We start from the raw sequence: 25,809 nt of genomic DNA on the forward strand, positions 1-25,809 counted from the left end.
CCATTTCTACTGGACTCGGAGAGAAGACCATTGAAGGTAGCAGTCAATTTTAGCGGGACTCAGAAGTAGCGGTCGATTTTACTGGACCCAACGAGAAGGGCATAGAAGGTCGTGGTTGATTTTAGTGGCCTCGGAGGGAAGTTAAATGAAAAAACCGGGATATTGAAAAGTAATTTATGTATCTTCATCCCATAACAAACTTAAAGGGGGCATAATTAAAAGAAAACCGATTATTCCAGTCTCTTGATACTAATATCCACCATCACCAAAAGGTCCAATCTCCGTCCATTCATTGATATGTCTCATACACATAAATCTAAATTAGGGTTCAGTTCTCAGTTACAAAAGAAGACTTTTCCAAGGACATCAACAATAAGAATTTTAAATCAACTTCTGTCCGGATTCGAATTTGTTCTCAAAATCTAGTTTCGAATATACTCTACTGATTTGTGTTATGAAAATTAAGTTGAATAAAAGCGTATAGGATTCTGCACTACCAAGCTTCCCACGTCCGCAATAAGTGAGCTGTCTATGGCAACGATCAAAAGTATCAGCAGAAATCAGCTGGCTTGCCAATTTTGATGTTTTGTTCTCCTAGGTAAGCTGTGATAGCATTTTTTTGCCAGCTCTTGAAACTCCTGCAACAAACAAGCAGTGCAATATAGACATATAGTTTATGAACTACTATAACATTCTTCAAACAACAAAACTACTAACGTAAACTAACATATGCTTAGTAAAAGATCAGAGAGAGCAACGCTATGGTTTTTAGGAAACAGAGGTAAAATACCTTTTTATGTTATTTTCGTAGTTGCCCTTGATTGGCCTATGAAGAAGAAAGGCCCTACCTAGGAAGCAACTCGTAAAAATTGGACATAAATGGATAAATGTATATTTCAGATATGTCCGTCATAAATTTGCAAACAGACAACTTATATTACATAATCACATAATACTGTCCTAATTTGCCAGGATGTAAAATAGTGTAGGGCAATGCCCTTCAACGTTCCAACTTTGAAGAGATTCTGCACTTGCTCCGACTTCTCGCAAGTTAAAAGAAACTTAATATATCCTGTTTTATTGGAACATGCATACTTTGGAAACCGTAAGTGAAATTGACCCAAGAGGAGGAAAATTAGGCAAGCACTAATACTTCCCTAATGTTGGCCAGTGTTCTAGAGGATTAAGCTACCCCAGCGAATAAAGAGTGCACTTTTAGTATGAAACCTAGACAAGCACTTTGACTAAGAAACAGGAATCGCATATGTTTAACTGGCATAATTTCTTGTGAACATGCTGATGACATGATAAATGAAATCAAAGTCATATCATCAAGCTTACTTGTGATCAAGATGTGCCAGAATGTCACCACCGGGAAAGGCTGCTTTTGTGGCCTCGAATGAAACTTTTATAGCCTCTCGCCAAGTCCCACCAATACCTTGTGCATTTATTTCTACTTTTGAGTGGGTTGGATCTTCCATTGGCAAAGAATATCCGGAGAGAAGATGGCCCACCCAAACACCATCTTTCCTACAAGTATGAATACAAGAAATGGCTTGTTATCTCACAAGAGAGAGAAATATTGCAGTCTGTCTAGATATGACTCTAGGTTTCAACAAAGCATCTGTATACATATATGTATATATATTTAGATACAGGGGCCTTCTAATAAGGTCGCACTTATTTTCAGAAATTGCGGACATCATTGTCTGCTGTTGGATTGTGTTTTCAATGGTCCGGATCTGCTGATGGTCATAAACCATTTATGACCGGTCATAAATGGTTTATGACCATCAGCAGATCCGGACCATTGAAAACACAATCCAACGGCTGAGATAAAAATTCCGCATTTAACATATACGCGGGCACCCTTAGTAGAAGGGCTGTGTATTTAGATATATTCTTAATATAAATATTTAAAACCGATACCATGTACTTTTCGAGTACATAACTGCCTCAGACTCATCTACAGATGATAATTTAAGTGCCCACACTCACTCACAAACATCAGAAGTGGGAAAACCAAACAAAATAGAGTTTCTCCATAAACAAGAGTAAGATTAATAAATCATAACAGTTGCTGACTATAATGAAACCAAAGGGGTGGCTGGGTTGACTATTCTCGTATGACAAGCACTGATGTCTTCCTTCCCATCTCAAGCTTTCTCCTTCGAAGTTTTTTTCTTTTCGAAAATGTTAAGATCCATGAATTTGATCCATGAAAGCGTCCATGGTCTATTTATCTTTCATGGATTCATGTACTGTATCAAGTCTTTTCTTTTTTTGCTTTCTTCTAGGAAGTTGAGACACCATTTATTTAGTAGTTTGTATCTGCAGCAATTGCAGTTCAACAACCATGGAAAATCAAATGGGTCTTTCCGAGTTCCATCACATTCGCCCAATAAAAAAAAATGACGACTCACAGATAAACGACCGGGACAGTAGTATTAGGAAATGCATTTCAACTAATAATTGCTGGATGAGAAGAGCTGGTCGAATTCTAAACTTACCAAATTATATCCATGTGCCGAGGTACATAATGCCCACCCCCTATACCAAGAAGAACTTTCTCCTTATCCTTCTTGCTGAAACATGGAAAGTTCAAACAGTGGTCAACTTTGAGGGGAAAGTTTGAATGCTGCCCCCGTAACATAGTAGGAGAACCATCAACGGTGCAATAACATCAGAAGTAAACACTATGAGGTAGGAGTTAGCGCAATTCAGGAGCCAAAACAAATGAGGTCAAGGATGTCAAACAAGAAACAATCTTTTAGTAGAGTGATCAGTTTGATTCCGTAATAAGATGCAAATATCTAATCTACAAGTGAAGTTGCTTGCAAAAAAGACCAATGAGTAACAACAACAGTCTCTCTTAAATTGAAAGTACCTGCTCCAGCTCCCAACAGAAGTTCCTCCACCAAGCCCTAGTCCTTCCCAAACTAACTGTAAGGATACAGAGACCAATTTATTAACAGGATGAGAAAGAAACAAATTATTTGGATGGAAAGAGAGAAGAAAGAAAAGAGGGCAAACATATACCACCTTAAGTTTCCTACTATAGTGATTAGCACACAACTGATAAATGTAGTGCCAAATTACATTCTAAGCTTAATGAAATTGATGATGGAAAGACAGTAAGACTGTGCAAAATTACACCATCAAAATAAGAATTACAATATTGTCATCTCTCCAATCAGTGAACTACCATAGTTAAAGTGCATACTTGAACAAAGATAAACACTAAAACTGATGTCCAAAATTAGCTCTGCTTAAGCCATTATTGCTCTAAATCATCTTTTCCTATTTCCCTACACATAAAATTGCCATTATGTGTAGAGGCAAGTAATATGCAAGACAAGATCGTCAAAATGTGGTGAGCACAATAACAGCTAGTTGGCAATATGGAGTCAGGAAAAGTCAAATAGGAACCAAACTGAGACAACAATGTGATAGACCAAGGCTCCAAACATTGAACTGAAATCTACTCAACTAGAGCAATAACATTAGCTGCATCCTTCCTCCCCCAATACTCTTCTGTACTACCTATTACCAAGAGAAGAAACCAATCAGTCATAACTAAAGCAGAAGTTGGCAACAATCACTACATACTCATGGAGTCATGGGTAATATTTAATCAGCACAAGACAACAAGTAAACCTATATAGCCTTTTTTGCAAACAAATAAATGCTCATAATCTACAAGTAATAAAAGAGGTTCTAATTAAGGTGCAACCAGGAAAAACGATGACTAAACCAGCAGAGGGATGAATTCAAGTTCAAGCACGTAAAAAGTATGGGAAGAACAAAAAGTACAAGAAATTAGGAAGTGCTAAAAAGGCATGATGGCCAATAACCCGAGAGAGAGAGAGAGAGAGAGGATCTGCGCATGCCAAAGACATAATACTTGGGGATAATCACCACACCAATCAACTTTATCTTCAAATCCATCCACTAACGTTGGAAGGAGCTTTGACTAAATATCGGAGGTAATATGCATCCTCAATAATATGGATATTTATTGGCGAGACGAACGGACTAATGGAGCCGGTTCTTTAGACCCACTAATGGACTATAGCGAACAGATAGAAAGAAACCTAAGTCACTATTGTATTGCGAACCATAAGAAAGACTAGCACTACCAGTGACTGGCTAAAAAACAGATAGAACACTCTTTCCTACTCCAGGCAAGTAGTAGGACTGAATAAGCATAATATAACATAAAAAAAGGAAACTAAGAAAAGCCACACATTGTTCTCAGTCGTTGACCCCTATATTATATGCTTTTCCAGCAACATTAGGAAGGAGGTCAGAGATACCACTTTTGATAGCCTATATCATTGGAACCACTCATCTACCTAATATTTAATATGTAGTACAACCTCTGTATCCATTGACAACAATATTTTTCTTCAAATGACAAACGTGTTAAATGAGTTTAGCAACTTACCAATCTCCACAAACATTGCTGGTTTATTTGTTTCTGGTCCATGATGTGTAGCCTCCAAAGTAACCTAGATTCACCAACAAATATGTCAGAAGTCACTTATTTATTTGATCATCACAAGATATTGAAAAATTACTGATTTCTGGAAAGAAAAGATCCAATAATTGGGAAGAAGGCATGAATCAAAGGTCTCCCTCCCGTTGTTACATCACACTTTTCCCACCTCATGTATTATGGGGTCTATGAACAAAGAAATAAATAAGTTCATTAATCAGTCTACTCGATTATAAACAAGGAAATACAGCATAGGCCAGCACTAAATAAAAAAAAGGTACAAAAAATACGATTCATGACATTAGGTAAGCTATGAAGAGAGATAAAATCATAAAAGAAAAACAGACCAGAGCTTGCAATAATAGATTATTTTTTATGTAACCATCAATCTATGTCTTAGTTGTAAATTAGTTGGTAATGACAATTTTGGCAAAAACAATAATGAAACAAGGAGAATAAAAAACCAGTAAACCACGATGTCGCTGACTATAATGCAAGTATACCTCAAACTCAGGAACCAGGCCACGAGATTCGGCTATTCTTTTCAACAGCTTGAGCCATGGCCCAATCCGAGGACTCGGGGGCGCTGCCCATCCTGGCTTCCCACCTTGTGGTGGCACATCCCCTTCACACAAATGCGGTACTCCTGCACCATTTAATTGTGGGATGGGACTCACACATATGTGAGAGGGGTCTAGCGGCAGGTGTGTACTTATCATTTGTGTTTTCATGTGATCGGCCGTCTAGTAAAAATATACTATTATGTGTGTGTATTCAGTGGCGGAGGGAGAATAGGACAAGCGGGGGCACGCGCCCCCACTCAATTTCTTTTTATTATTATTTAAATTTAAGATTTTAAATTGTATATTTTGTATTTTCTCTGGTCAAATATCATTTCATTCTCAATTTCTTTTCCACATATTTCAACATTGTCATTATACCAGCGAAATGAGATGTCTAATGTGAAAAATAGCCGCCACTTACTATTTGAAACTCTCTAATGCATAATGTCCAAAATTCAAAAATGCCTAAACCATGAGTTATATGTTTTATACTTTAGCAATTATTAACAATGGGAGCAATAATGCTAAATATTGTGTAGTGAATTGCTCTTAGACTTGATCCGCTGAGACAATTCAAGTAATTCGATTGTTTTTATATTCTATGTAATTTACTATATTAAAAAATTATGTTAAGTTTTTCAATTCTTAGCACAAATAATTTAACGTTGCTTAAAACGAAATTTTAAGGTTGAAATGTGCCCCCACTTACATAGTTTTCTGGCTACGCCACTGTGTGTATTATACATAGGAGTACTGCTATATGTACAGAAAAGAGAGGAGGGATTTCGTACCGACGGCCGCCGGTGGGCCATCTCTGGCCACCGGACGGCCGATTCGAACCGTCCAAAAATTCTAAAAAAAAAACCGAGGGGCCCACCGCGGGAATCAATGGCATCCGAGGTGCGTAGGGTGCTTGATCCGAGCACCCTTTTTCGTGTGTATACACCTCAGATGCCATTGATTCCCGCGGTGGACCCCTCAATTTTTTTTTTTAGAATTTTTGGACGGCTCGGATCGGCCATCCGGTGGCCGGAGAAGGCCCACCGGCGGCCGGCGGTACGAAATCCCTCCTCTCTTTTCGGTACCTCTATCATTTTCCTATACATATATATACTCTTTATATTATTGTATACACAGACATGTACCGATTGGGTGAAGGGTGAGGGCAGGGCGATTGGAGACGGCGCTGTGTCTGCTGAGGAAAATAATCTCATCGACTCCTTCAGATGTGAATTCTGCCCAACGCTTGTCCAAGTGATCTTCTTTGACGATGCTGTTGTCGTGCTCCAACAGTCTCACCTCTCCGTTCACGAAGCTTCTTATACCCTGTCACATTCGAACCCAATTCACACACTAAACTAGGCATATCTATCTCTATCTATCTATACACATAGTATTAAAAATAGAGCGACGAATTAGGGGGTCAAAAAATTATATGGGTGACCTGGAAGGAAGGACCGGGTTGCCAACCGGCCATGGCTAGGAGGGCGGCGGCGGGGCCGATTGAGGCCGGATCGGTGGTTGTTGCCACCACCAGCGTCACCATTCTCTCTCTCAAAGTATATGTCCGTCGGCCGTGCGCGCGCGTTTGTATATGGAGAGCTGAGACGCTGTGCCTGAGGAAGAATCTGTTGGCAAGTTTCTCTTGTGTGCTTATAAAAGTGATAAAAGCACTTTTGCACTCAGGTCTCAATTTCTTTCTTTTTGCACTGAGGTTTGATTATTCAAAGAAAGAAAGCTGGTACCAAAACACATATTGTGCATAGATTTTTTTTTTTGGAGCCCGTTATAGATCTCATACAAATGATCCGTCCCGTTCATTAAATGTAAAACACTTTTTCAAGGGTCTCAGTGAAAAATCAGCTCAATCCGATATCTATAAGTTCTTGATTCAATCATCTAACTTTTCATTGAGATTTCAGGATAATAAAAGATTAAATGATTCGATCGAGCACCTATAAATATCGAATTGAGTCAATTTTTCTCAAGGACCCTTGAAAAGTGTTTTACATTTAATGAATGACTCGAATTGTTTGTATGAAATCTGTGGTGGGTCCCACAAAAATTCTGTAAATGAAATATCTGTGTTGATTGTAGTAAAACCACTTTGGCAATTGTTTCAAAAAAAAATTGTTTCCTTTTTTTTTTCCCCTAGAAACGAGAATTTCATTGCAAAGCTGAAATATACTCATATACTGTCATATACGTACACATTGGAGCGCGAGCAGAGTGCAAAAATTCAGAACAAATATGCTGTTTGCATGACATTTTTGAAAGATTATGCGATTAAGGTTATATACCAAATGGACGCGGGGGCTGCTGTCCTAATTTTGGGGCCCACTCCGGTCTCGTTTTGATGATCTGAATCATTCGTTTTGTAGAGCTCATCGAGTAGAACAACTATGCAAAAAATCAGTTTAATTAGATATCATTAAGTACCTGATCGGAGCCTATATAACTCTCAGTCCATGGGTTACAGTGGATTTGATCCAGTGTTTCGGATCCATTCTTTTTAAGATAAAAAGGTTCCGATCAGGTACTTAATGATATTCAATTAAGCTGATTTTTTACATAGTTGTTCTACTCGACGAGCTCTACAAAATGAACGATTCAGATCATCGGAGCAAGACCGGGGTGGGCCCCAAAATGAAGTGCAGCAACATGCTGCTGTCCCCTTGGGGAGAACAGCCCCCTCCCTCCATACCAAATAAACACCGGTATCAATCAATCAATACTATATATAAATGTGTTTTTTTCTTTAAAAGCATTCAAAATTTCATTCCTAATTTTTTAAATTTTTATTGATAAACCTTTTTTTTTTTTTTGCCACGGCGATATACATCGGCGAGAGTTAGTGGGGGTGTTAGAATTAGCACGGGGAGACTAGAAGCTATCCATAGACCTGGTTCCCTAAAGGATCTGCCCTCTGTGGGGCTCAAACCCAAGACCTTCTACAAATGAGAGGTAATGACTGACCAACTGCACTAAGCAGTGGTTGTCTTGATAAACCTTAGAGAGAGTAAATTGAGAGAGAGGCGTGGGATATAGATAAAAAAAAAATTATTCTATGCACTTAGACACTCCTACGTTATGCACCAAAATCAATCTTTACCGCATATATGTTTTTTACTCCATACTAAGTAAAACATGAACAATGGTAGCGTGCATCAAACTAGACTGAAAAAAAAAAATTAAAATATCTTTTTTATAAACTGCTGTACCCGTTTGATACCAACAACTGAAAAAAAACCAAGCCAATTTTATTTGTTACGTGCATAAATAGGTATAACGTAAGCTATATAAATATAAAAAAAAATTGATATTGACACTCTAAATTTATAGATGCATTTCAAAAAATAAAAGAAAGTAATTTTGAAATTATATTAATTTTGAAGTGTTTGTATCAATTTTTAGAGTGTTAATATCATTAAAAAAAAAAAAAAGGAAATGGGACGATTTACCGTGGAACAGGCCACAGGGTTTTGCTTCAGCGTCTATTTGTCGAGCGATCCGGGAGACAGATGTTCTGCGCCTCCGCATTCTACAAGTTCTCTCTCATGGCTTCCAAACACCACCGCCTCCATCCATGTACTCTCTCTCTCTCTCTCTCTTCGGTATACACACACGCTTGTTCTATCTAAGCCCTAATTACACATGTTCAAACAATTGCTCAAATTATAACCCACTCCGAAAATTTTCACAGTCGCAGATGCGGCTCTACAGAGCGCCGCAAAAAGGCCGAGGATGACAACGACGACGAAAGCTGAATCCTCGTCAGCCATGAAGGATGCATTCTCCAAATACGCCGACTACCTCAATGCCCTCGTTAGCTTCCTTCCCTCCCTCATCTGGTCTGTTCATTTCGTCATTGGTTCAGATTTTCAAATGATTCTTTGCGTGAAGAAAGTATTCTTTCTCTCGAAGAATCTTTCAACAAAATATAACCATTAAAAATACTTTTGGACGGCTGACACTTTTGGATGGCAGGATTACCCAGACTCCAGCCTGCTCTCTGCAATCCTAATACAGACTGCAGAGAAGCCATTTCCTTTCTTGATGTTTTTTTTTTTACATGACACACCAGCAATGGGCATTATACATTGAAAAAGATAATGCTAGCCGCTGCCCATTAGGCGGTGAGTAATATGTGAAAGGAAAATGAAAATCCGAGAAAAGTGTATTGACATTGACATCCCTGTATTTTTATTGATATTCGTGAAATGTATATTGAAATCCTAACCTATTTGGCATTATGTGCATATACTACCATAATGCTAAATAAAAATGTTACTAGTAGTTAACACTAAGGTATGTGCGCAGTCTTCAGTTCACTGGGATGAAGCTGGAAGTCATTCCTACCTTTAGTTAGCTAAAATGTGGAAATATAACATCTCCAATGCAATCATCCTTCACTAACTTAGCGAATGGTCGTCCCATTGGCAGACCAAGGAATGGCCGTCCCATTGGAAGCTAAGGAAAGACGGTTTCATTCCTTCCAAAAAAAAATTGAACGTCCGGTAGGTTTTGGTCTACTTCGTAGGGAAAGGAAACACCGTAACAATTTTTTTTGTCGGGACATCAATATTGTCTTGGATTGGGCTTCTTTTGTTTCTGAGGGATTACTAGAGCAGTTTTTTAACGAGACTATAGAGGATTGTGGACCCCCTAATTTTACAGGAAACTAAGGGGGCCGAAAGCACATGCTTTGTCTGCCAACACAACATTCTTCCCTTGTGTTGACATTCATGGAAACTACTGGTGATGCTTAGCTGTTCATGATTTTGTCTCACAGAATGACAAACGGGAAAGAGTGGTAAAAGCAAGTCGTGATATCACCATCAATAGCAAAAAGGTCATATTTCAGGTGCACAGGTAACCAACTGTTGTTTCCTTCCTCTACATCCTCGGATCTTTCTTCTTGCATCTTGCCTCGTAGTCTTAGTCTTTTAGATTATTCAAGTGCTTCGTCTACATGGTGTGCCTCCTGACTTTAGCTTTCCTATCAATCTAAGAAGCACAAAGCCACAAACACGGTACACGGATACGCACGGACACGTGGATACCGTTATTTCTCTAAAATATAGAACACGGATATGTTGGGGATATGTTCAATTGTATATATTCGCATACATATGGTACCATAAGGACACTTCCCACTTAGATAAGAATCATCAGATTAAATAAGCTATGAAGAATTTAAATTTACATGGGATTCAAGAAACCTTTAAACAAAAGGCATGAGCATGGTTAGGAATCCTTGAGAAATCCTTTAAAAGTTTCCACTTGGACTTAAATATGGTTAGTGGTTAGAATTACTATTTTCCAACTTTCCCTACATAGTGACAAATTCTGAATCTTTCATAATTAGATGCTAGCAAGTGTTCAAGAAGTGTCTATTTATTTTTGAGACACAGACACCAAAGAAGTATCTGACACGACGTAGAAAGAGTGTTGGACGTGTGTCCGAATTAAGACTTATATTTCTTAATAGTGTACACAAGCACGTGTCCGAGGAGTGTCGGTGTCCAATATTTGTCAGACACGGGCATGCCACCTTTTAAGGGTCTATGCTTCTTAGCTATCAATATAATGAGCAGTGTTCTAAAACTCGGAAATACTCGGCGAGTACTCGGTACTCGGTGCCTAGCCGAGTAGAGTTAGGGCTACTCGGTGGAATTACTTGGCTAGCCGATTACTCGGCATTACTCGGTGAGTACCGCTTACTCGGTAAAACGAGATTACTCGGAAGTGGGGAGAAAATCGGAAAAAAAAACTGAAAAAATGGGGTAAAATACATAATATGTTAAATTTGAGGGGTCGTTAGTGTAATTTCAGTATAGTTTTATACTTACCCTAATCGAGTGAACACACCAATCAAGCTACTGCTGCTGTTTGAAGCGGCTGCTGCTGTTCCTCTTCTTCTTGAAGAAGAAGAGGAGGAATAATTGACTACTAATTTCGTACTTCGTTTCATTTGGTTTGAACGTTGAACTTTGTAATTGACTATTAATTTCGTACCTGGTTTCATTTGGTTTGAATGTTAAGCTTTGCAATGGACTAGTAAAACTTTGCTATGGACTAGTAATTTTGTACTTGGTTTCATTTGGTTTGAACTATGAACATTGAACTTCTCATTATGCATTATGAATATCATTTGGGGAACATTTTAAAAAAAAATATCCAAGTAATTTCTACTCGCCGAGTACTCGGCCTACAAGGTACAAGGTGGCCGGCCGAGCGAGTACCAAGTACCGAGTTTTAGAACATTGATAATGAGTTGTTTTGACGATTGTATTTAACTTGTTCCTATCTGGTATATGTTGTTGTTTTGCCTGGTGTCATTAACTTTTTCTTCTCTCTAGCTTTGCTATGGTGATATTTAGATATTCTAATGTCATGAGTTGCATTGACATGTACGTTGCTTGGGTGTTGATATTAATTTTTTTCTTACTGGAAACAGAATGAGTAAATACAACAGAGAGGAGGTTCTTGATAAGGCAGAAAAGGATCTAGCTTTTGTGACGGAACAGTATGTTGCTCGACTAATAAAAGAACTGGAGGGGACTGATTTTTGGAAGCTAAGACGAGCATATTCACCTGGGGTTGTACCTTGATGCCTTTGTTAGCTGTTGAGCTTATAAGAGAGTTTTAAAGCAGACTCATTTTGGGTTTGGATCTTTCCAGGTGCAACCGTGCAGGAATATGTTGAAGCTGCGACTCTTTGTAAATTTTGCAAAACTGGAACTCTTCTGAATCTTGATGAGATCAATTCTGCCTTGTCACCATTGAGTGATCCATCTGTAGACCCGTTGCGGATTAATGTCCTTGACTATCTCTTGGGGGTAAGATTGACTGATTATGTCATTTACTCATTTTAGTGGTCAAATACAATAAGCTCATCTGTCAATCTTAGATCGTTTACTCATTTTATTATACAAAGAGAAGTAAAGACTAGTTGTGGTACCCGTTGTTTGGTTTATTCAACTTTACAGCACTTTATTTTGTGCATGAAAGGGAGGAGATTCCTCTGGGATTATAGGAATTGTCAAATTGACATTTGCCTCCTTCTCCCTATCTGTCCCCTTCTGGTGAGTGCAATTTTGTTCACCCTCCTTAAAAGAGGGTGAACATTACCCTTCTTCTTATTGGTTGAAATAATGTGGATCCCACCACAAAGTGATGTCATGCTTAAACAAAACTCAACTCCCTTCCTTTTTTCTTTTCATTTTTATGTGTAGTTGAAGTGCTAAATGTTCTAGTTTAGCTTGCTGATTTGACAGGAGAGCTTATGAGGCTGGCAATTGGCCGGATATCAGATGGTGAACTTGAATTTGCAGAGAAAATATGCAGATTTGTACGTGAAATCTACAGGGAACTGACACTTCTTGCCCCCAGTATGGATGATAGTCATGAGATGAAAACGAAGATGGATACAATGCTCCAAAGTGTAGTGAAAATAGAAAATGGTATGTTATTGCCATTTTATCTTTCCACAATTTTGGAGTTACAAACTTGGCACCTCTTGTACATGTTCCTTAATGATCTAGCTACTTCTCTGATAGCTATCAGTTGGACTTATCCGAAGAAGAAACATGAAAATAGTATTGGTTCTATGATTTCCTTGCCTCGTAAGTAGAATAAACATTTGCTCAGATTGTTAGTCAATGTACTATTTCTTTCAAAAAGCATAGATAGAATAAGCATATAATTTGATGTTTTGGGGAAGTAGACTTTTTTTTCAAAACTTATTTTCCTGGTAAATTGTGTCAGGAACAGTGAACTGGATGAAATCTCTTCTGTTGTCATAATTCTACCAAATAGAGTCATTTTGAGTCCTTTCCTTTCCGTTAGGACTTAAGAAATATATCTTTAGATTCTAGATTGATCTACTCCCTCCTGGAATGTAATAGGAGACTCTTATGTGTGATTATAGCTTGGTTTTTCAAATAGGATCATCCTCCATTTTTTTGTTTTTAAGTTTATCTAGTTTTTGGTTTTTTTGCAGCTTGCTTCAGTGTCCGTGTGCGAGGATCGGAGTATATTCCCCTACTGGGTTCAGATGTTCCCAGTTACTCCTTGCTAGGGGCGTCTGACCTGGAATGATCAAGTAAAATCCTAGTTTCCCGACTGTATTTTTCCACGTCTTCTTAATAGTACTATGCTCCTGTATTTACCGGCTCTTTTCTTTTTGTTATTTTTCCCCAGGTGTTCTCATCTGGTAGCCAATGGAGAAAAGAACTTATCTATGGTAATGTGTTAGGAACTTAGAAAACAAAGAAGGCATGCACGTTCGCCTATTGAATGGTCTTAAAGGCCGATTATTAAACCATCTTCTTTCCTCCTTGTAAGTCCTGTAGAATGCCATCATGTCAAAGTAGGCGTGATTTTGGAATGTTTTCATGAAGGCAAGTTTTGTGTATGGTTCTGTTTTTTGAAAAACGTAAACATAAATAAAGCTTGTTCTGGAGTATTTTTTACTATCAAATCTTAGTTTAAGGATCTCTCAGATTATGTTTTGAATTGTGGTTTCAGCTCTTTTCGATGTATTCTGAGATGACATTTCAGTAGTTATGTCCGGATTTACAGAGTTTCGAAATTTGTTAGTAGGCGTCTTTTGCTTGCTGCAATATAGGTATACAACATGCATGACAGAAAGCACAATACTTATGGTTTCTCTTATGCATGTAGTTCGAACTTCGAACCCTCTCGCAATGGTAAAATATTTATGACCCATCTTCGATTTTGGTAAATTTAGCCAGATTTAAACGTTTGAAATGGATAACATATTAAATGGGCCAATGATTCTTCAATTACTCCTCTTATCTGGTCACATATAACTTGTAGCTTCCTTTTCATGCCACTGTGGCCCTTTTTTGTTACACATGTGGTGATTACCATATATGATAGCGGCAGTCTAATAAAATCGAGCACTCATGGGATTTCGAAAAAGTGAACTAGGTTTCATGAGCTGTTGGGCTAACCCCTGGGTTTCCTTGTCCTTGTTTCTTATCCCTAGCTTTGTACAGTTTCTGCAACAGTGGATCTTTTTATTATGAAAACCAGCTGGTTTGTGGTCCCTTTAGAATAAAGCAAGTGTCTTCAGTAATCAATCTAGTGAGAAGAAACATATGGTTCGGAACAAAACCCAAGTGACCATTTAGTTCACGAGTGACTCAAATGAGCTCGAAAATAATGAGGAGAAGGAAATGCTGCTAAGGTTGACTAAGACATCTAATGCCCTGAGTCCCCTTCCCTGATATTGTGGCCTTATCAGTTTATGATATGATTTATGATATATACTTTGGTTGTGGTGGTAGGGAAGATTGAGCTATGCGTATTCAGTTTTTGCTGCAGTATCAGTAACTAAAGGTAATACTCCATGATTTCCCAAACTTGATCATGGGCATTCAGGCGTTTTTTTATTTTTTTGGCTAAGCTAAAAGGGTGGAGGAGGGGGCGACCGGGCATAACAACCCTCCCATAAGCGTGACCATAGGGACTCCAGACCCACAGCGGATCCCGAGAGGGACCAAAGAGCCATAGCAACTACCGTCTCACTAAAGGCTAGCGGGCCAAAGCCGGACAGAACTACATTTTTTCATGCACATGAAATAGAAATGTATTTTTGCTTGGGGCGGAGAAACCCTTGCGTATAGAATTATTCCCCTCCTCTAGAGTCTGAGGTCTACTTTACTCATACATTGTGTGGGAACTGAACGATCCATGGTCAGGGAGCCAAAAGATGGGTAAACAATTTCATCACTTCTTTTTTTTATCCAAACAATTTCATCACTTGATATAGCCTATCAAGGCCTATCTAGCAATTTCGGTGCATAGTTACGAACACAGGGTGCAATTATTTGGATAAATTACGAAGTCCATGGTAAATAGACGGGACGGTCAGTGCTTCCCTTCAATACAACTCTCACACCTAAGAAATGGCTGGGGAATCTGGGATGACTGCTCTTCTCTGGACTCTTTCTGCAGTTGAAAGCGAAGACTGAAGAGCAACTTGGGAGTGGTCCTTGTTTCTTGCTCCCTACGGCTTCTTGAAAACCTGTTCTGTCATTTAACCTCTGCCATGTTCCCACATGTCTCCCTAAAAAAAATAATTAAACTTAATGGACACACCACGTGGCCCCTACATTTTTTGTTGCGTCCCCCAGACACACTATTATCTGAGAGTGTCGGTGCATCATAGCTTGTAGTAGCTTGGTGTTTTGTGTCTTCTTGTATTCTGCTCAGTTTCGTTGTTATGAATCTTGTGATTCTGGGGTATGCCTCTAAGAAACCTGTAATCGGTTATGCTTTTCAATGAATTGATTTGTGTTAGTTTTGTTATTCACTTATTCCATTGCACTATCTTTTCCCCTGGGCTAATGTATCAAATTATCAATACTTATACCCCGTTTCGTTAAGAGAAATAAGTACTTATTTGAATTTATTCTTTGAATTAAAGGTGATGTATTATGAGAGAATGACCTGTTTCGTAAATCGGAGAATAAATATTTAAAAAATAAGTACCTTAACGAAACGGGACCTAAGTAGACAAATGACAATGGTGTCATAGTCATGGTGGTTTAGAATATTATAAAAACGTGTACTCCGATAATATGTTTGTCTAAGGGTTCAGTTTCTGGATACTGGTATCATCTGTTCATTTTTGCTTACTATTACAACTGGTAGAAGTAAAACATTTCTGGGGACCGATCAAACTGATTTTTTTGTATACTTGTTCAACTCGACGAGCTCTACAAAGTAAACGTTTCCGATCGTCGAACCAAGCCCGGAGCGGGGCTCCCTGGGCCGGGACAGCAGCCCCCCTGAGTCCGTTGTTGCCGTTCGCTGTTTCTTAATTGAAGGGTTTTGCAATCATTGTGATATGATGCATATGCACATGCTTAGCTTTCTTCTCCAAGCACTTGAATTTATGGCGACAATGACAACGGATGCAAGTTTTACCCAAAAGAAATTACAGTTGTGAAACTGGTAAGCCGTGGTATATTTCTTGCCAAGCAGCACTGCTCTCTCACCTTGTTGTGGGTTGAAGAATATCATAAAAGAAACAATGTTCCTTAAACTCTAAATTGAATTGTTGGCCAATGTGAACTTGAATGGGCAAATGGCAGCAAGGGGCTTAGACCCAGAGCTAGCAGATTTGACTCTCATCGTTTAAAAAGGGAGAAATGCCCAAATTTCCAATCATACAAGGGAGGAAGGTATGGAGCCCTAAAAGACATTTTGAAAATAAGGGATGAGATTTATTTTGATCCAATGGCTATTGGCCAAGGTCCTGACTCCTGAGCAAATCTATTGGAAGTGCCCAGTAATAACTTGGATCAGATCTCCCATTCAAATCTAGTATAATGCAAGGGAGGAAGGTAGTAAGATTCGTAGGAATGAGCTCCTGTCACAGGTTTGGCCGGGTCGTCTTGGCATGTCACTTAGGGTTTGCTCTCTACTCAAGTTTTAGGTTCGATTCTCCTTATCAGCCACCGCTTGCGAAGTGTGTGAAATTGTTGTGGGATGACTGTAGAAATTAGTTTGAGGTGCGCGTGGAATGCCCATCATGTCAAAGTAGGTGTGATTTTGGAAGGTTTTCATGAAGGCAAGTTTTGTGTATGGTTTTGTTTTTTGGAAAAACGTAACCATAAATAAAGCTTGTTTTGGATTATCATTTCAGCTCTTGTCGTCGTATTCTGAGATGATATTTCAGTAGTTACGTCCGAGTTTGCAGAATTTCGAAAATCTGTTAGTAGGCATCTTGGCCTTGCTAGCTGCTGCAATCTAGGTATACAACATGCATGACAGAAAGCACAATATTTACGATTCGTGCATGTAGTTCGAACTCTCTCCCAACGGTAAAATATTTTTATGATTCTGTTGTCTTCGGTTTTGTTAAATTTAGCCGGATTTTTAGTCGTTTGAAATGAATAGATATATAAGATATAATAATTAAAAGGGGTCAATGATTCTTCAATTACTGATCCTCTTATCTGGTCACATATACTCCCTCCGTCCCAAATTCTTTGTCCGGTTTGCAAAACGAAGTGTTAAAAATAATACAATTTTTTCAAGAAAAAATTCAAACTTTTTTCACAAATTAAAATACTCATTGATATTTAGTAAGTTGTTAAAAAAATTTTAATTTTTTCTTGCAAAAATTATATTATTTTTAACACTCCGTTTTGCGGACCGGACAAAAAATTTGGAACGGAAGGAGTAACTTGTAGCTTCCCTTTCATATGGGCCCTTTTTGCGGTTCCTTTAGAATAAAGCAGTAATCAATCAATCAATCTAGTTAGAGGAAAGGAAACATATGGTTCGGAACAAAACGCAATTGACCCTTTAGTTCACGACTGACTCAAATGAGGCGAGAAAATTAATGAGGAGAAGGAAATGCTGCTAAGTTTGACTAAAACATCTACTGCCCTGAGTCCCCTCCCCTGATATTGTGGCCTTATCAGTTTATGATAGTATGATTAATTATTGGGAAAATTTCAAAATACCCCACAATCTTTACTCTAAATAATTTTAATTAGACTCCAAATTTTTTTAAAAAATCAATTTTACTCCCAACGTTATCCTCCGTTAATCAAAACGTCTCATTCCGTCCGAATGACTAACGGATTTCGTTAAAACCTCTGTTAAATAGCGTCCCGATCGAATTTCGATGATCCAAGCCGTTTAATGTGATCGGAACGTGATTTTAAATGTCGATGAGAGAAGCCCTTCTTCCACTAGTTCAACATCCTCCCTCACTCCACCGATCTCTCTCCGTTCTATGTCTCCAAGCCAGAAGATATTTCGTCAGAGGGGTGTTCGGTAGACAATTTGTGGATTACATGAAAATTGCTTTGACATTTTCGGGTTTTACTATTAGGATTTGTTTTATCCAATTTAGGGGTTTTGTGAGTGGGGAATTTTTTTACCGCTGCTTTTTTGGTCTTGGTTTCCTTCTACTCGATCTCCAAGTTCTGCCCTCAGGTGGAAACCCAACTCTTAATAAGGGTCTCTTCTACTTTTTCTTCCATTTCCGCCATTTTTGGAGGTCAAAGAGCTCAGAAAAAACTTAAATAAACAAAGAAGGGGAAAAAATAAATTCACAGTTTTTGGAGTTGATGTCCAGAGTAAGAAAATGGGAGAGAAGGGTCCGAGAGAGGTGTAGAAGAATTCCACAGAGAGAGAGAGAGAGAGAGAGAGAGAGAGAGAGAGAGAGAGGTGGTTTTGTATGGCCGGAATCGGCTGATGGATTTTCTGATTTGGCCGGAACTCAACAGTCTCAACATTGCAGCCTGCAGATTTTTAAGAAAGGGTAGTGTGGTCATTTTACTTCTGCCGTTAATGGAGTTACGAGTTGCATTTTACTCCAAAATCACAGGTGGGCAATGTGGCCATTTATAAATGTTAGGGAGGTGTTGTGCAAAATGCTTAAACCTTATGGAGGTAATCCGTACTTTGCCCTATATGTTATCTAAGGGTTCATTTTTCTAGCAATTTCAGTTCATAGTTATGAACATAGGGCAATTATATACGGATAAATTTCCAAGTCCATGGTAATACTTCTGCCGTTAGTGCTAGCTGCTAGGTTGTTGAAAATCATTCCGAAGATTCCCCTAGAAAAAATACATAGAATAGTCTGATTACCAAACTAGGAAGTTTTCGTCTCGTACGGTTTGAGAAAAAATGATTCCTAATTCTATTTTTGTATAAAATAAAAATGAAAAATTGGTCTATAAAATGATTAAATCAATTAGATTATGATTGAAGTCCTTTTTTTATTCTTCGTTTCTGAAAACTAAAAAAAAAAAACCCATCGGCTCCAATCCCCTTAACGCGCAAATGGCTTGATAAGCTTCCTTCATTCGTCGTCCCAAGAAGAAAGAAGAAAAATAGAAGGGACGGAAACTGCTTCCCCTCAATGCAACTTTCTCATCCTAGCAAACGGCTGGGAATCTGGTACCGACTGCTCTTCTGAGTCTTCTCTGGACCTTCTGCAATTACTATATACGGATAAATTTCCAAGTCATCGGTACCATGTGATTAATGCTGCTAGGCTAAGGTCTCAAGGTTTTCTTCCCACGTGGTGTCCGGCCTTTGGTGCAGATCTCTTGGGCCCGCATGTCGTAGTGTTGCGATCTGCGGCGAGGCTCTTGGGCCTACGTCAATTGGGCTGACCGCATGTCGTAGTGCTGCGATCTGCGGCGAGGCTCTTGGGCCTACGTCAATTGGGCTGGCTCCCACATCGGGAGTTTGAGTTTGTGTGTGTGTGTGTGTGTTTAAAGGGTTCACTCTACCTTTTCGTAGTCAGCAATTGCCTAGGTAAATTGGTAGGTGAAGTTATCCTCTTGCACTCCCTTCAAAAAAAGGTTTTCTTTCCAAAAAAAAATTAAAATTAAAAATCTCTGGCTCGAAACCTCTGAAGTGTTATCGATTTCTTTAGGACAAGTTATACAACTCGAAACCTCTTAGGTGCTATCAATTCTTTTGGAGACAACCCATTAAAATATTTGCTTCGGCTTTAATGGGGCCTCCGCTAGTGGATAGTAGGATTGATCTCAAGTGCACGTAAGCTCGTCTCGACACTTGGCTATAAAAAAAATGAAAAAGATAACTCCCCTTTTCATAGAATCTGCCCTTTTATGTTACTATCTATGTTTATTTTTTGAGTTTAAATTCTATCCACCTTAGGTGAAAGGGTTTCCACCACCACCGTTTGTAGATCCCACTGTGCATATATTGAAATAAATTAAACTGTTCATCTTGTATGATCTGTAAATTAATATATGTTTACAAAAAATCAGCTTTATCAGACATTGAAATAGGTATATAAAAAATTAATTTTTGATGTATACAATCGATGGTAGATAAGTTTGAAGTTAAAATATCCATAATCATCTGTTTTATAAATCAAAATTCAATTTTTGATATACCTAACAATGTCAATCAACCTGATTTTTTTTTTTTTTTTGCGTGAATATAATACTCTATAGGCCTTACAAAATGAACGATTCGAGTTACTGCAAAAATGCATTGTGAGGTCCACAATGAGCGGTGGAAACTCCATGATTTCCACCTTAGGTGGAAAGGATTTAAACTATTTTATTATTATTATTATTGATTTGATTTTTTGGTGGTGATAGGGAAGGTTGGGCTATTTATATACCTAGGCCTAGCAAATGCTTGGACATCTGTAGCCAAAGTTAAGACTCCAAAACTTCTCAGAACTCCATGGCATCTCAACTCCCTCTCTCTCCTCCTCCCAAGTACTTGCAAGAAGATGATCTAACCCAAGAATGCAGAGACTTACTCACTTCCCTTCCCAGAGAAAATGGGTGGGTCAATTCCCACCTCTATAACTATCAAGGCTTTTGGCACACGTCTAGGATGTTTCAAGGAACATTTTCATGTCAAAAACTATTCCAAGCTCAAGACACTGATATCCTCCTTGTCACCTTCCCCAAATCAGGCACCACCTGGCTGAAAGCAATCCTGTTCGGGTTAGTGAATCGGACGCACTATCCCGATACCAAACACCACCCGTTACTAGAAAGCAATCCGCATGATCTTGTCCCATTCTTGGAACAACTCTTTGCCGACAAACAGGTCCCTGATTTAGCCTCATTTACTTCCCCAAGGCTTTTTTCCACCCATTCACCTTTACCGTCCCTTCCTGAATCTGTGAGGTCTTCCAAATGCAAGATGGTGTATTTGTGCAGGAACCCAATGGACACTTTTGTCTCACTTTGGCACTTCACAAACAAATTAAGACCAGAGAAAAATGGAGCCAATTCACTTGAGGATGTTTTTGACAGGTTTTGTAGGGGAGTGAGCCTCTGTGGACCCTTTTGGGATCATGTGTTGGGTTATTGGAAGGAAAGCCTGGATAAGCCCAATAAGGTAATCTTCTTGAAGTATGAGGAAATGAAAGAGGAACCCAATTTGCATTTAGGGAGGCTAGCTGAGTTCTTGGGCTTCCCATTTTCCCCCGCGGAAGAGGCATCCGGGTTGGTGGATGAGATTTTGGGACTCTGTAGTTTCGATAATCTGAGAAATTTGGAGGTGAACAAGACCGGAGAGTTGTCGACAGGAGAGGAAAAGAGGGCTTTCTTCAGGCGAGGTGAGGTCGGAGACTGGAAGAATTTCCTGACGGCCGAGATGGTAGACCGACTTGATCAGATCAGCGAACAGAAGTTGAAGAATTCTGGATTGAAGTTTTAGGCCTATTCGGTCTAGCATTGGCATTAGTCAAAAAAAAAAGAAGAAGTCTGCGTTCAGTTTTGTTATTCAATTGCGCAACCTTTTCCTCCTTGTGTGGTTGTGTTGTCTAGAAAAGAAAACAAAACTGGTATCAATGGTGTCGTAGACTATGGTAAAATCTACTGCAATTTACCATTTCCATTTTGCGTAGGCAGAAGTTAATTAATTAGTACCACTTTCTGGCGAAGTCTTTGCTGTTTCATTGTGTTTCTCAATAAAAGGTTTTGCTCTTACTGAAGTCAGATTTGCACATGGTTTAGCTTTCTTCTCCAAGTTGTTGAATGCACTACCGAAGACAACAGTCCAATGCAAGTCGAACCCGAAAGAAATACATAGATGAAACTGGTAAGCCATTATTTCTTTCGAAGAGTCGGTATTTTATGACCGGTCATAAATAGTGCATCCCGGGTAAAATTTCTTTGTACATAGCACTTTTGTCTTTCGAAACAGCACCGCTGTGAATGCCCTCCCCTTTTTTTTGGGTGGAAGAAAATCAGAAAAAGAAACATAGGGCTCTGGACTCTAAAAATTCGAGTGTTGGCGAATGTGGATTTGTATTTTGGATTCTAATGAGAGTTTGCAAAAATATTAAAGATGATTTGTGCAAGAATGAAAGGTTTTGTGTGAAAGTATAATGATCAGACTCCGAAAAGTTCATCTGAAATGTGTTTTTTTGAATTGTGCATTCTCTGGTTCCTTGTGCAAAATGCAGTTTGACAGAATGAGCTTTTTAATTGGCTTTTAAACACCCTAAAAGGATATTGAAAATTTGTCTGGTCGTTAATTATATAGTTTTGGAATTAACTGAGATGCGCTTTTATTGGATTGAATACCTGAAAAACAATGTAATCAAGTGGTTTTAGTAACAGTAGAATGGTTATTGATGTAGTGAAAGGACGGAGTCTAATATGTTTAGGTAATGAAAAATTATTTGATATTTTTTGGGGCAACGTCACGTGGTGCCTCAGCAGAAGTTAGACATCTCTGTGGGCTTTCATAGTCACATATATTTGTGGTGTTCATAAACTTAGTAATAAAATTAATTTTTATCAGTGGGTGCTTTCTTCTCGTTTATTGTTTTACTTTTTATTCTCTAGATTTCGACTGGGATGTAAATCGTACTTTTCGTTGTGTCCTAGTATGTTTATTCTGTCGAACAAAGTACCTTTAATGCTTCTCACTTTAATCTTCTTCTTTTTTGATAAGTATTCTCACTTTAATCTTGGGCCTTCTTATCAATGGTTCTAATTCCCTAAGGGCTCATTTGGACGCGAGATAAGAATTGAGGGTATTATTTATGAATGGGGGATAAAATAGTAAGTATTATTGGTTAATAAGAGATGACCCATATTGATGTGATGTTTATGAAGGAAGATTAAATAATAGTTGGTTTTGATGAGATATTAAAAATAAGGGGATAAATAGTACTTGGTTTGAATGAGGGATAAAATGGGAGGATAAAGTTGTTTTGTAGTTGAAATGGAGAAGAAGGGGATATTATTTCGGCCCTGAGGTATTATTTCGGCCTTATCTTGAGATATTAACTAATAAAATCTCAAAATCCACCCATAAATACCCGCCGCAGGGGATATTGGCCGGTCTTACAGAAGAGGGGTTAAACGAAGAAGCCCTGAATTTTTTGGTTCTTAAACCAGGGAATAAGGAGGGGCCCACGGTATTATATGGGGATAAGACCCCTTCACAATACTGCTTCCAAAAGAGCCCTGAAGGAAAAGTAATGTAAAATCCCAAGATTTTATGTTTCGTTTGAGGAATGATTTTGAAACTTAATTAAAAATTAGGTGATTAATTTCTTTCTGAAATTAAAGGGAGCTCAGAGCTAGCATTACTCCATCTTTGTGGCATTCATTTACAGCCATAGTTTTTGATTTTTTTTTTTGAAATGATAAATATTACTAAAAAACTTGATAGGAGTATATCAAGTGGGAGGGAGGGGAAGAGGGATCCAACTAAAAGTTGAATAATGAGCCGAGACCCATACACCTGTAAGGCATAACCCAAAAAAATGGGCCAAGCTCAAAACATCTATGGGCCTATAAAAACTCATATCAGGCATTACAATCAGATAAAAGGCCTAACAGCTCAAATATTCAAGTGGGTGCATGAATGAGGCATTGATATTTTTATTAGTATAAGAAATGGAATGTTGATTAGCAAACTTAAGTGAATTTTGTTTGATAGCCAATAGTAATAATAATATGACAATTTTAATGATTTTTTTTAGGCAAGTTAAAATTCTATTGACCAACCGCAAGAGAACCTTCCATCTCAGTGCCACAACTTTAAATTTTTGTTAGCAATATAATTATAGACTTTATCTTATGGTATTAATTAAGATACGTAATGGGCAAGTTGGTCACTGGAAATTTGGCCGTGGGAATTTCTACTGTGATATGGGGTATCAGATCCGTGGTGGATTATAGTCCGATGCGGATGAGATTTAGGAACTTGTTCTTAGAAGTGCCCAACGGCATGGGTCTCTATGGCTTGGATGGTGTTCCATCATGGTCGTTGTGGGACGATCCGATTTTTCGCCAACGGCCTGGTGTTGCATCCGTGATGGTTTGGTATGCTTGGGTTCCGGTTTTGACCAGTGGTGGTTTGGTGGTGTTTCGATGGAGGTGGTGGTTTGTTTATGTCTGATCAGGAGGGCTACTTCTTGGGCTAGGTTTGGGTTTTCTTTAGGCTGATCTTTATTGTTAGATTTGGGCTTTTTAGGCTTTTGGGTGTTGTTTGGGACTCTGTCCCTCTGGCTGTATTTTCCAACATTTGATTGAAAACCTTTACCCCTATCCTTAATACAGTTTTAGAAACAAAAAGTGGATATTAAGCAAAATTTAAACCATATTAAACGATCAAATGAATACTTATCTCCACAATGGTCCTCAAAGGAGCCTCTACATAGTAGACCCAGAAGGGACAATACTTATCTCCAGAAAGGACAAAGCCCTAAATACTTCCGAAAATCTCCCTATTTACAAGAAAACGCTAAAATTAGTCAAATAAGGAAGTTTTGAAATTCAAGGCATTTTTCTAACAATTTGTTATGACAGGCACGAAGTAGAGAAAAAAAAACAAATCAATAGGTAATCAAAAAAGGATCGATACAACTATAAACTATTTATGTGGTTCCAATCAAGCCTAAGCTGTCACATAATCTACAAGCGAAAAGCAAGAGAGGGTTCACTATGAAAGAGGAGATAATACAAAGAAAAGACTGTATCCCGGCCCTCACTCTCAACGAAGCCGCTGTATAGACAAAACCCTAGTACTCTCCAAAGTCTAGAAAATCCAAATAAGAAAGTTGCTTTCCTAACAAAAAAACCCTTGAGGTGGCAAACTTGCAGAGATGGATCTAGGCTTCGGCTTACGTAGTTTCAGTTTTTTTTTAATTTTTTTTTCAAATTTCGATATTAATATTAGTTGTATTTTGCTTGAACACATAGATATTATGTTTTGTATTGGGTGTTATTTAGACATTTAAATACTTTAGAATGTGTCCATTTTGGGTCCCAAAACCCAACCCCTCTCTCTGCGCACGGTTTCTCATAAGCTTTCCCTTCAATTATTTAGTCTCATATATCTCTTTATATCCCTGATCACTCGTTATCCAAAAAACTACCAACCAAATTATTACATTCTCGAACTTTGAAATTTCAAAATCTTTGTTGTTTATAATTCGGCCCCTGCGTTTAAAAAATTCTGATTCCATGCCTATGATCCTGTATAGTTTGTTAAAATCGTTAAGGTGACTACCGCCCTCACTTGTCCCTCCTTGACTCTATCGGGTACTAATAATCAAACAAATTAAATACACTAGCTTCATAACTCTTAACAGAATAGGACGGTGAGCCTGACATAACAATATCAGGACAGTCAAAGAAGTCGATCCACTGCACCACCGACTAGGCCCAAGCTCTAATATTAACAACAAAGTCCTTGGTAATATTTTGTTTGGATCTTGTATTGGTCCCACAATGTCATTTTTTGCTTAATGAAAATATAAACAGTAACAACTTTTTCAACAGTAAAAGCTTGTGTAAACTACTAATCGCCCCCGGTGTCAGGCCCCCCGACACGGCCCTCCTTCCCCCTTTTACCCTCCCTCTCTCTCCCTCCCTCCCTCTCTCCGTCCCAGCACTCTTTTATATTTAATTTTTTTGTTATAAAATTTTAAATACTAATAATTTGTTTTTCACGTATTTTTTTAATAAATTTATATTTTTGAAATCTACTTAACGAAATCTATCAAACAAACCTAATATTGATGGTAAATTAATATAAAATGGAAAAATTATATTTTTTTACGTAGTCTAAACTATCTAAAGAGGTTGAAAAATATGTTTCAAATTTCAATCCGTTTTTACGTAGTTTAATTATGACCATTTAGGATAAAATGAGAAGAAAACTGAAATCTTTTCACCGGTTTAAACAGATTGAAATTTGGAACAGTTAATTTTTTTAACA

At 38.2% G+C, this 25,809-nt stretch overlaps 3 protein-coding genes across 4 annotated transcripts; 2 read left to right on the plus strand and 1 right to left on the minus strand.

Moving 5' to 3' along the window:
* Window positions 1–271: 271 nt before the first annotated feature.
* On the minus strand, window positions 272–6,727 carry LOC131301479 (D-aminoacyl-tRNA deacylase). Its single transcript, XM_058327800.1, has 9 exons — window positions 6,506–6,727; window positions 6,207–6,387; window positions 5,002–5,144; window positions 4,448–4,511; window positions 3,491–3,543; window positions 2,888–2,943; window positions 2,511–2,585; window positions 1,342–1,530; window positions 272–638 (listed from the first exon to the last, which is right to left on the minus strand). The coding sequence occupies exons 1-9, from the start codon at window positions 6,605–6,607 to the stop codon at window positions 551–553; spliced, it is 951 nt and encodes a 316-aa protein (XP_058183783.1). The 5' UTR covers window positions 6,608–6,727; the 3' UTR covers window positions 272–550.
* Window positions 6,728–8,503: 1,776 nt separating this feature from the next.
* On the plus strand, window positions 8,504–13,572 carry LOC131301619 (uncharacterized). Of its 2 annotated transcripts, XM_058327988.1 has the most exons (8): window positions 8,504–8,649; window positions 8,765–8,886; window positions 9,854–9,933; window positions 11,522–11,663; window positions 11,754–11,903; window positions 12,326–12,527; window positions 13,067–13,168; window positions 13,267–13,572. In XM_058327988.1, exons 1-7 carry the CDS (start codon window positions 8,583–8,585, stop codon window positions 13,162–13,164), a joined length of 861 nt encoding a protein of 286 aa, XP_058183971.1. In that variant the 5' UTR covers window positions 8,504–8,582; the 3' UTR covers window positions 13,165–13,168; window positions 13,267–13,572. The 2 variants fall into 2 exon arrangements, with proteins under 2 accessions (XP_058183971.1, XP_058183973.1); XM_058327990.1 differs by lacking the exon at window positions 8,504–8,649 and having other exon boundaries at window positions 8,770–8,912.
* Window positions 13,573–20,251: 6,679 nt separating this feature from the next.
* Window positions 20,252–21,501, plus strand: LOC131300925 (cytosolic sulfotransferase 12-like). The gene has a single exon (XM_058326964.1). It carries the CDS (start codon window positions 20,293–20,295, stop codon window positions 21,280–21,282), a length of 990 nt encoding a protein of 329 aa, XP_058182947.1. The 5' UTR covers window positions 20,252–20,292; the 3' UTR covers window positions 21,283–21,501.
* The last annotated feature ends 4,308 nt before the right edge of the window (window positions 21,502–25,809 follow it).

This window comes from Rhododendron vialii, chromosome 9a, assembly GCF_030253575.1.
Source record: "Rhododendron vialii isolate Sample 1 chromosome 9a, ASM3025357v1".
In the NCBI taxonomy this organism is placed as follows: domain Eukaryota; kingdom Viridiplantae; phylum Streptophyta; class Magnoliopsida; order Ericales; family Ericaceae; genus Rhododendron; species Rhododendron vialii.